Below are 11,206 nucleotides of genomic sequence, written 5' to 3'. Positions count from 1 at the left end.
TTTTAAGACTGGAAGCTACATTCTCGCAAACCGGTGTTGTCAGTGTTTGTTTATCGTTCATTATTCTTGTATATGCTTGCATGTATATGATTGCCTGGTGACTTCCTGCCTGGAAAGAAATTGATGGATGGAGTCCTTTTTCAATCGATCAGATTATTATTTGGGAAAGAAAATAATAATGCAAAGCAAAGCAAACTGGAAACATCGAAGTGCAGGTACTAGGAGGTAAGCTCACCTCGTAGATTGAAGATAAGCTCACTTAAACATAAACTTATATAAGATCATTCTATTATATACCACTAACTAAATAAAAATATATATTACCTTATATAATCAACCAAACACCGTATCTAAACAACCTATTTAGAATTAACCCATATAAAAACCAAACTCTACTTTGGCACTGCATTTTACTGATTGCGATCCATCCGTCATCCGGCGAGCGCCGTGGTCCGTGCTGAAGCCAGCGCAGCAGACCGTTGCCGGGTCGTGCCGTCCTGCTGCTGCTGAGTCCACGCCGTTCTCAACCTCTCCCCTTTCCTTTCCTGTCCTTCCCCCGCCACTACCACCACCATCATGCGGCGAAGACCCCGTGAAGCTTCCTCCAAGTGTCCCCCACCCCACCCGCCTTCTCCCTCGCTCCCACCGCCCCGCGTCGGAGGCGTCCGCTCCTCCAAGTCGAAACTCTAGGTAAGCTCTTGCCCCTACCCTTTCTCCGGCCTGGATCGACGCCTAAATTGGCCGCGGGCTTGGTTTTGGTGCGATAGTGGTGCGTGTAGCGCCTTTCCGAGGTAACTGGTGGGTTATGTTGTTGTTACTTGTTAGCTAGTGCTGGGGTTTCGCTGCGGGGCGGAGATGGTCGTACGGGTGTCTGTTCGCTGCTCCGATGCGCTGCTTTGTTTGCTCTGTCCGTCGGGAATTTTGATCTGTTGTCTAGTTGGAGCTCCCGCAGGTAGGCTCTAATGGTGTGGTTGTGGAGGTTGACGGTTTTGGTGATGTGCGGTTTTCAAGTGTGAGACCAATACAGGCCGTTGGGCCGGCAGACGGCTAATTGGCCGAGAGCCTTATTTTGGAATTACCCGTTGTGGGTCATACTACTGCTTTGAGGCTATCTGTGGAAGCAATTAGATCATCGACGGAAATAATCTAGTTCTATAATTGAATGATATGGACATGAGCGATAGTTTACCCCCTTAATCTTACCGGCACTATTAATGTTCCAATTTCCACCTAATCATCTGGTTGAAAATATCTGAGCACTCAACAGCACAGTAGAAGTTCCTTTTCAGGTTGACTTGTGATTGTTAGTAACACAAAGACCAACTTGGCTGTTGTGGCATAGCTCAAGTTTATCAATTTCATCTTAGTACTGGAATGTTTGTGAGGATAGTTCTTCTTGTTGTTGTTTTGTGCGTGCCAGTGTTGCTGCTCTTACTCAGCTGTTCTTGATAATCATCAGGGAATTTGATGTATACAGATACCACACCTGAAGAACTGATCTAGTTGTGCTAGCAGCTAACTTAGGGGAAATGATGTTGAGAAGAGAGGACAGATATGTGAGGTCAGTTTCTTCCATCCCCTGTTGTTTGGGCTAGTTTCTGGAGTACAGTAGTTTGTCAAAGTGTTTTGGATTATAGAAAGTGAGCAGCACAAAAACATGTGAAGAATGCGATAGTATCCTAAGTAAGGAAACATATCTAGTGAATATGAAATTTTGAGTTAGATCATGCAAATGCCCACCCAGGCCATCCGATGCGGACTCAATGGTCAAGATGCACTCGGGCAAGGAATCCCAATTACTTATGTAGAATCGTCCACTACTGTTTATATATTAACAATGATGTATTAAAAAATTACAGATGGAAGCGAAAAAAAATAGTAGTTATCATCTAGCCAATTACAAATTTAGGGAAAGCACTTGGTTTTTGCTCTATGAATAATCAACTAACCAAGGCAAATTCACTTCTGAATCCTTGCTGGCAACTTAGCTAGAAGGCGCGAAATATGTGAGATCCTTCGACTTGACCCATGCCTTTAACGGCCAAAATTGTATGCCATGTATATCCATGTCAGCAAGCTGCATAGTGCCAAAATTGTTTTCCATCCAGCCAAACCGTCAGAGAAGTTTCATGGTTTTGAAAGTAGAGGGACCACAAGAGCAACTTGAGCTTTTAAAGATCAAAGTTGATCACTCTTTCCGTTGAAAGCTGAACTTTTTCCCTCTGAATATAAATAGCTATTAACAGAATTGTGATGCCTCTTTTATGTACGAATAAGTTTTCACCGCTCGCTCCATTTCTCCACTTGAAACTCCAGTTGTATCCTATTATGGCTTGGTGGGTGCTAGTGCAGTGTTGGTTTGAAGTTAGAGTAAAAATAATAGTTTCCTTATTAGACAGTTTATTTTCATACAGATGTATAGAGATAAATTTCCTTAAGTTTATTGCTTGTTTCTGTGGGGTCAAGTTTTTCCTATGAAAAGGCCTGCATTGTATCACGGTAGTCAATTAAACTAGGATGAGTAAGTCTCTCTCACATCTAAAGCTGTCTCGTTCAACTCTAGTCTATCTCCCTCTTCTAGTACCCTAGTCCACACCTCATGCCATGCTGTCTGGCCCTGTTCTTTGTGGTGGCTATCTTGTTGTGAACTACAGGCCCCTATACTTTCGAATTGATCAACTGAACCCATTTTCATTTCGGCTTCATTTTGGTATCCTCCATCATGTCCTGTCAAGTTACTCAAGTACTCAATGAGGTGCCTTTTTCCATCAGCTCAAGGTAGATAATGTGGTATGCATGTATCCACAAGAGGCTCGATGTGGTTTTCCATGTAAGCATAGTGTGCCACAACACACTGGCATGGAACATTCGATCCATTATGGGATTTAATGGACATGGCCCAACTGAACTACTGAAGTAAGAGTAGAATTTCGGGCATATGGGAACCTGATTAATGAAAATTAAAAATGCAGGGATCCAATTAAGGTTTTGATTAAAGAATAATGACCAGTTAATTGGTGATTGGGGAAACTTCATATAAGACAATTGTTCTGAGTATTTTGTTTGGTTTATGATATGTGCAGATTTCAGGACTGGAGATCCGAGCAGTCTGTTAGTTCAGAGAACATAGTTGTGCCACATAGAAATGATGTTTCAGTTTTCAGTTCGCTTAAAGAAAGAACTGCCAGAGTTTTTGCATTCCTGGGAAATCTTTTGCACTCAGAAACCCCAAATAGATCAATGCTGGACGAAAGAAAGTCTGCAACAAGAACTCTTCATCCTCAAGGACCATTTCTGCAAAAATGGAACAAGATATTTGTGATATCATGTATATTTGCAGTTTCAGTGGACCCATTGTTCTTGTATATCCCAGTTATCAATGATGGAAAACCTTGCTGGTATTTGGATAGAAATTTGGAAATCACAGCAAGTGTTCTGCGCTTTTTCACCGATATTTTCTACATACTCCATATCATATTTCAGTTCCGGACAGGCTTTATCACATCTTCTCCTACAGCATTTGGGCGGGGTGTCTTGATCGAGAATAGATATGCAATAACAAAGCGGTATTTATCAACATATTTTTTTATTGATGTCTTCGCTGTTCTACCCCTCCCTCAGGTACTTTGTATGCCACGCGCTTGGTCTACAGAACTATCTGATAGCATCATAGAAAATGTTCTTTACAATATACATTGTTAAGCTCTTTTGAGGATATTTGATAACATCATAAGAAATGCTCTTTACAGTCACAATACTATATATTGATGACGGGAAGTTATGATGGTATGTTGGCATACATGAACCAACATATCGATGCACTTTTAGTAGTCTATTTGTAAGAAATGCGTAGAAGTAGAATCTGTTGGCCTGTTTAAAGTTATACTGTTACGTTGTAATCCACATATTGGAAATAATTGTTGAGATAAATGTAGATCATGAACAAGGTTATCTTTCTATTTGATGATTCTTCTGTAAGTTTGATGTCCTGATGGTGCATTTACTTAAGGTTTATGCGTCTTTTTATCTTGTTCTATAGTTAAGTTTGTAATCATGATAGTTTTGTTACCAGGTGGTTATTTTGGTTGTGCTACCTAAACTTCAAGTCATGGAGGTTATGAAAGCTAAAAATGTCTTGATGCTTATGATTATATGCCAATATGTGCCTCGGTTAATCCGGATAAGACCGCTATATCTCCAAATCACAAGATCTGCTGGGGTGATTACAGAGACAGCGGGGGCTGGCGCTGCTTTCAACCTTGTACTTTACATGCTTGCCAGCCATGTGAGTGCTGTATTCATAGCGCATGAATGGTGAAAACCAGAGCAATTTCGTGTATTACAAACAGATTAAAAAACTGTGAAATTTTGTCATGCATTCACTCGTGGTACTTTGTTGTTTCTACTTTTCCAAATTGACCTATAAACTTTTGAAGGTTCATGCACCCTATAATGTTCCTTGTAGACCCCTAATCTTGTAAAAGTTTAATAAAATCATCTATCCTGGTTGATGGAAGCTAGTGTTGGATTGTGTGTAATATAATTTGAATTGCACTGTTATATGAACTCAAACATCTCTATTGATGCCACAACTGAGCCATAAGCAACACTGTATCATTTAGCATTTAGACTGAGAAATTTTCATTATCATCTTCTGATTGGACATTTAGACTGAGAAATTTTCTAGGTCACAAACCTACCAAGACGATTATAAAGTCCATGAATCTTATTGAAAAGGTGAGATAAGTTTGAGACACAATATGCAATTTACTCCGGTTAAATATTGTAAATTACATACATACTTTGGTTAAATTTCACGAAAGGAATTTTGGCAAAACTGTCGAGGAAGATTTAAGATTCGAGTTCACATTGCGCTGAGCTACAGGTCGTTGCAAACATAACATCCTGGTTCCACCGTCCAGCCACACCTCCCACCCTTGTTGAATGGAAAGAGCCAAAGAGATATGTGAGGCTGGACGGTGGACCCTATAGCTCATTGCAATAATTTGGCTTAAAGTCTCTAGCTTTCTGAAATCAATTCTAAAATATGTAGTTCCGCCTAGCCCACCTAGGTGGAGATTAGGTGCTAGTGCTGCCCTTCCACATGCCTAGTGCTTTCATATTGCTATTCAGTGCTTCATAGCGGGCTACTTTTGAGAAGTGCAATGTAATATTTGAATCTAATCTTTCAATTGTTGCAGGTCCTTGGAGCTGTGTGGTACTTGCTTTCTATTCAACGTCAAGATTCCTGCTGGAGAGAGCAGTGTAGAAATAATAGGGGATGTAATCCTGCATATTTGTACTGTGGGGTTGATGATAAGGATGGTCAAAATGCTTTCTTAAGTACTTTCTGCCAATTATCTAATCCGCCAAACAATCTTCCAGATCCATTCTTTGGAATTTATGCGCCAGCAATAAAAAATATATCACAATCAAGAAGTTTCTTTGTGAAATTATTCTTCTGTGTTTGGTGGGGTCTGCAAAATCTTAGGTGTGTCCAAAAGACAACTTCAATATATTTACGTTTTTAACCAAGATATGGATAGCTGACACTTGTATTTATGTCTTGCTCTTGTCACCGCAGTTCTCTTGGCCAAAACCTGAAAACAAGCACTTATGCATGGGAGAATTTATTTGCAGTTTTTGTCTCAATATCAGGCTTAGTTCTTTTTGCACTGCTGATCGGTAATGTGCAGGTAAACACATTTAATACTGATAGCTAGGAACTTCCGTTTTCTTGATTTTAATTGAAGAAACTATACAAGTCTTGGAATGAAATAATAAAATGTTATAGATGTTTAGGAGAGGAAAATTGTGTGTTGGGCTCACCCCCACGCCCTTTATTTATGTTACTTGAGGTTACAACAGACTCGAATTAGGATGGGACTCCAGATAACAAACTCAAACTATTTTGGTCTTTTGTTTTGTTGTAAACTTTTCTTCTATTAATGGAATGACACGCAGCTCTCCTGCGCATTCGAGAAAAAAAAACTACTATTATGTTACTCTAATAGACAAAGGCATTTATAGAACTGTAACAGTAACTGTAAGAAAGGAAGGAGAGAGATATTTTGGGAATGCCAGCCGCAGGGCTCCATATATTTATATCCATAAAGGAGTGATTACAGGAGATCCTTTAGGAGTGATTTCAGGAGATTTACAATGATCCTTTAGGATCGCAATAACAGCTGTACAGATATGCTGTGATTAGGGAATAAAATAATATCTATAACAGTAACTCTACCCTCTGTTAGAGTATGTGATTTCTATGTCAAGACTATTAGAGAATAGGATCGGTTATGATTTTATTCGATGTGGTTCCTTCCATATCTTTAGTAGATTTACTTGTAATCCTAGTCACCTTGTACTTTATATAGTCCACCAAGGCTCAAGCAATGCCATCAAACAATTGTTCCTTCGAATTCTATGATCCTTCATAGTATCTAAGCAGGTTCGTATCTAGACCTGTTCATAGCCACCACCAAATTTACATTGCTCTGTGCCTTTGGGAGAGATAATTCAGTCTCCAACATCTAATCTCCTTGGACTGTGCTAAGTGATAACACATTGTTGATAGATGTTTCCTTTCTCTGGTCAGTAGTTTGGTTCTTATCTCTGATATGTCGATTGGATCTCTACTACCCTGTCCAAACTGTCATGTGAAATCGATTGGCTTGCCCTCCACCTTTGTTCTAGAGCTCTTGCATGTCTGCCTGTTGTCTCCGCACGTCTCTCGGTCACCAGTTCGAGTTCATCTGTTCTTCTAATTGTGCCGACTTGCGAGCCTCAAGCTTTTTTTTTACAGCCCTTACCTTTGCCTAAGCCTTTGCATCCTCCATTGCCACAAAGACCACCATTAGTGCCGTGCATGACCAACATCAGCATCTCAAGGACCATCATCGCTGCACTTACCATCAGTGTCATCACCATCGATGCAATCACCTACACCATCTCAGTGACCACCAAATCCACAGCTCCACCAATTACCAGGACGCCCCAGCCATTTTGGCCTCCACCACATCTACCCACAGAGCCCCAGCTTTGATCTCGGCCACCTATACCACTTGCTACTGGTCACCCCAGCCTTCACCATCTACCAATTCCAGCACCAATGCTTTCTGCATGCACCAGTATTGTCATCACAGCCAGACTCCACCGAGATCATGACTAGCTAGCTAACCACTCTGTCACTACTGAGTGTACCACCGTCACGGACTCTGCACCATACTCTTGTGTGCCACAACCACCTCCGTTCCCCATGCCAACACCTATGCCAACATCAATGGCATTTATCACTATCATACCATCCACCATAAGTTGTCAACACCTAAGCCTTCACCATTAGATGATCTACCTCCTGCACCTGCCACCATGACCATCATTGAGACAACCAATCGACACATTATGCTCGCGACCCCATGCGTCTTCCATGACCAACAATCAAAGCAACCTTCAACATACCTTGATAATCACATTTACGAAGAAGATAATCACAGTCTTAGTTTAGGTTGTCAATCAACAGGAGTAACCAGTAGCAACCCACCACCCGATCGATCAAAGGCAGTAGCAACAACAAGCTCAAAATTGGCTCAGGACAGCACAGGGTCGTTTTTTTAACTCTACTGCCTTCTACTTTCCTCTCTCAGATTCAAAACAGCAAAGCTCCCTGTTTTCTCTTTCCTTTCTTGGATTGAACCAACTGTTAAGCTGAGCTCTCCTATCAGGTATAACTAACATGAGCAGCGGCTAAAATGAGCAGCACTTTTCTCCTCTTGATAGATCCACACCCAAGGCTACCTCCCTCCCTACCTCTCCTCTTTTCCTAATGGCGGCCCCGCATCACCCCACCTGTGCTGCAGCATTAGCAGCAGCAGTGGGAGTCGCCTACCTGGAGATGGAAAAGCAGCAATGATCCAGGTGGCCTCGTGTGTCTGCAGGTAGCAGCGGCATAGCTTGTGGCAGCCCGCATGACGCTGGTGACAACAATAACCATATGTAACACCAGTGGCAATGGCGGCAGGCGGCAGCCCAGCACTGAGCGGGCCCCCACGTGTGCGAGAGGTGGCCACCGACGACTAAAACTTCAAGAACAGCGTCCCACTTGGCGGCAATGAGATTGTTGCGGGTCTAGTTGTGGCGTGGAATGATGGTGCGGCAGTGGAATTGTTGGTATGCTGTTAATTAGACTTTGATACCATGTAGAATTTTGAGAGGGGAAAAATAGTGTGATGGCCTTTAGGACCCTTCGCGTCTTGTATTTATAGTACTCAGGATTACAATAGATTCGAAATAAGACTCTTGTCTAACTAGGACTAGGACTTCTATTAGATATGGAACTACCTCTAATTTCACTATAACAGACAAACTTCTATTGGACTCCAATACTAACTGTCCAACAATTGTTATTGTTTAAGTCATGATCAATAAAACATGTATCAAATCAGAAATCTAAATTTTGAACATTGTGTTATTTTTATTTTTTTTATTTTAAATTTACTATGTTATGACTATGATAGCTACATAATCAACTGGAGAGCACTTAAATGCTAGACTACATGTATCCCAGGGGAAAATAGAATATTTGTGATTAAATTACACAACTGAAAAACTGGATCAAATGATCTTTAGAAAACTGAACCGGTCGCCCTGTGCCACTAGTTGTGAGATGTGAGAGAAGGTCCAGTACATGGTTAAAGAGATGGAACCTTGTGGTGCCTCATATCAGCTGTCCAGGCTCACCATTGTGAGGCTAAATACCAGCATAATCTTGGTTGGAAATTGGTTCAGGAGTTGCTTTGGCTAACAGAATCTTGCTGAGGCTAACACCAGCAATAGTGTTCGTAGAAAAATGGTTCAGGTTTCCAAAATAGAAGCAAGAGGCTAATTTCCTTGATCTTGCAAGAAAGAATTTGAAATAAGGATCCCTACTGCAGAATCTTAAATTCACAATCAATAAGTTTTTGCTGACAGTTGACAATGCTCTAACTGTATTTTTCCGTCTTGTCGCAGACTTATTTGCAGTCAGCCTCTCTGAGAATAGAAGAAATGAGAGTGAAAAGTCGTGACACAGATCAGTGGATGTCATATCGACTGCTTCCTGAAAACCTCAAGGAAAGAATACGGCGTTATGAACAGTATAGATGGCAAGAAACAAGTGGGGTAGATGAAGAGCACCTCCTTATGAACCTCCCCAAAGATCTTAGGATGGATATAAAACGGCATCTTTGTTTATCACTTCTCATGAGGGTATGTTCTCACATGTTTTTGTTCCCAGAGTAACCTGCTGGCTATCGCTTATCAGTAATCATTTATCCTGGGGCTGAGCCAGTTTTAGAAAAATCAGTGATCTGCTTCAGATTTGTAAAATTATCTCTTCTTTTAGTGTTAGTGTTGTGTTTCCAGGGAAAGGACGAATTGGATACGGTGACATAATCCAACTTTTGTTCCTTCTCTACATGCAATTTGAATTTCAGTACCTTAGATTTACACAATCCTATAAAGTTTACTAGCACCACAGCACATCATGGTCCTAGCGTTTGGGTACTCATTTCCATAGGACCCCTGGAATTTAGTGCAGCAGAAGCATATATATTTTGATAAATGGGTTGATCTTCTATCCTATGGTCATCGTGAATGTTTTCTTGCTGCATTCATTGTTTCCAGGTTCCAATGTTTGAAAACATGGATGATCAACTCCTGAATGCCATGTGTGACCGCCTAAAGCCCGTTCTATACACAGAAGGCAGCTGTGTCGTTCGCGAAGGGGATCCAGTAAATGAAATGCTCTTCCTAATGAGAGGAAATCTGATGAGCATGACGACAAATGGTGGAAGAACTGGCTTTTTCAACTCCGATGTGCTGAAAGGTGGAGATTTCTGCGGTGAAGAGCTCCTCACCTGGGCTCTTGACCCCACATCAACATCCAGCCTCCCCAGCTCAACAAGGACAGTGAAGACTATGTCCGAAGTAGAAGCTTTTGCTCTGAGGGCTGAAGACTTGAAGTTTGTGGCCACTCAGTTCCGACGACTCCACAGCAAAAAGCTCCAGCACACTTTCAGGTTATACTCACCGCAGTGGAGAACCTGGGCCGCTTGTTTTATACAGGCAGCCTGGCACAGGTACTGCAGAAAGAAGATTGAAGATTCTTTACGTGAGAAGGAGAAGAGGCTGAAGGAGAAGAGGCTGCAATTCGCGATTGCGAACGACGGCCCTACCTCTCTCAGCTTTTTGGCAGCAATATACGCTTCTCGTTTTTCTGGAAACATGATCCGAATCTTGAGGAGAAATGCCACTCGCAAGGCTCGGCTGCAGGAAAGAGTGCCTGCAAGGTTGCTACAAAAGCCAGCTGAGCCCAACTTTTCCGCAGAGCAGCAGTAGTTCTGCACTTGTGCCTTCTCTTTGCAGGCACGTGACTTGTGCAGTTCTACTTGCTGATGCTGCTTGAAGTTTGCACGCCCAAAGGCAAAAAGAATACCACAATAGCGTAACTATTGAGTAATGTAGATGACTGCTTGTTTTGGAGTTTTCAAGTTACTCTGTATATGCCTTAGCTAAAAAGGTTAGCGTTGTATGTGCTTGGTTGACATAGATGTGACTAGTAATGTATACGCACAAAATGTATAGCGAGCGCTCCTTTTTCTTGTTCCCACATTGTGAATGTAGCTGACAAGTGATATGTAAAATATATGGGGCATCATCGACCGCCGTATATATTGACATAATATGGAATGGATTGCTGCAAGTTTGGTGGTACAATACGTTTCTGGCAGGGGACAGTCTATACCAAGCTTTTTAGGCCTTCCTGACACCTTGATTTTTCTGGCAGCCATGGTAGTCTGTGATCCATTCGGCATGTCGAGAAGATGACATGTAGGGATGTCAATGGGGAATTTCCCGTCGGGGAATGGCTCTTCATCTCTGTCCCCACACGAAGAAAAATTCTCTGTCCTTGCTTGCAGGGACTATTTTCTCCCTATCTCCGTCCCCGCGCGGAGAATGGAGACCCAACGGGAACCTGTTTCCGCCTACCTGGGCCGAGGCAGCCCATTGAGTTGAGGCCACCCACTGGGTCGATCCGCACCGTGCTATTGCGCCAGGCCGTGCTTGGCTGAGCTGCACGCTAGCGCCCGCCTGGGCCGGTCGCGCACGCCTGGGCCACCACCGCTGGGTCGAAACGGGTCTCCGTGGGGAAACGAGAATGGGGATA

The 11,206-nt window shown here is 42.3% G+C and overlaps 1 protein-coding gene across 3 annotated transcripts; it reads left to right on the top strand.

Moving 5' to 3' along the window:
* The first annotated feature begins 554 nt into the window (after window positions 1-554).
* LOC133883669 (cyclic nucleotide-gated ion channel 1-like) lies at window positions 555-10,728 on the top strand. Of its 3 annotated transcripts, none has more exons than XM_062323042.1 (8): window positions 555-690; window positions 1,478-1,561; window positions 3,084-3,621; window positions 4,073-4,285; window positions 5,202-5,491; window positions 5,585-5,696; window positions 9,010-9,246; window positions 9,664-10,728. In XM_062323042.1, the coding sequence occupies exons 2-8, from the start codon at window positions 1,530-1,532 to the stop codon at window positions 10,375-10,377; spliced, it is 2,136 nt and encodes a 711-aa protein (XP_062179026.1). In that variant the 5' UTR covers window positions 555-690; window positions 1,478-1,529; the 3' UTR covers window positions 10,378-10,728. The 3 variants fall into 3 exon arrangements, with proteins under 3 accessions (XP_062179026.1, XP_062179024.1, XP_062179025.1); XM_062323040.1 differs by having other exon boundaries at window positions 559-690; window positions 1,460-1,561; XM_062323041.1 differs by having other exon boundaries at window positions 663-791; window positions 1,460-1,561.
* The last annotated feature ends 478 nt before the right edge of the window (window positions 10,729-11,206 follow it).

This window comes from Phragmites australis, chromosome 10, assembly GCF_958298935.1.
Source record: "Phragmites australis chromosome 10, lpPhrAust1.1, whole genome shotgun sequence".
Lineage (NCBI taxonomy): Eukaryota > Viridiplantae > Streptophyta > Magnoliopsida > Poales > Poaceae > Phragmites > Phragmites australis.
This window is presented reverse-complemented; position numbering and strand designations above follow the sequence as displayed.

Excerpts from the sequence above, each read along its gene's own strand:
- LOC133883669 (XM_062323042.1), top strand. The coding sequence starts at position 1,530 with ATGATGTTGAGAAGAGAGGACAGATATGTGAG. Across the intron at positions 5,492-5,584 it reads TGGGGTCTGCAAAATCTTAG|TTCTCTTGGCCAAAACCTGA; the intron begins GTGTGTCCAAAA and ends TTGTCACCGCAG. Across the intron at positions 9,247-9,663 it reads GTTTATCACTTCTCATGAGG|GTTCCAATGTTTGAAAACAT; the intron begins GTATGTTCTCAC and ends CATTGTTTCCAG.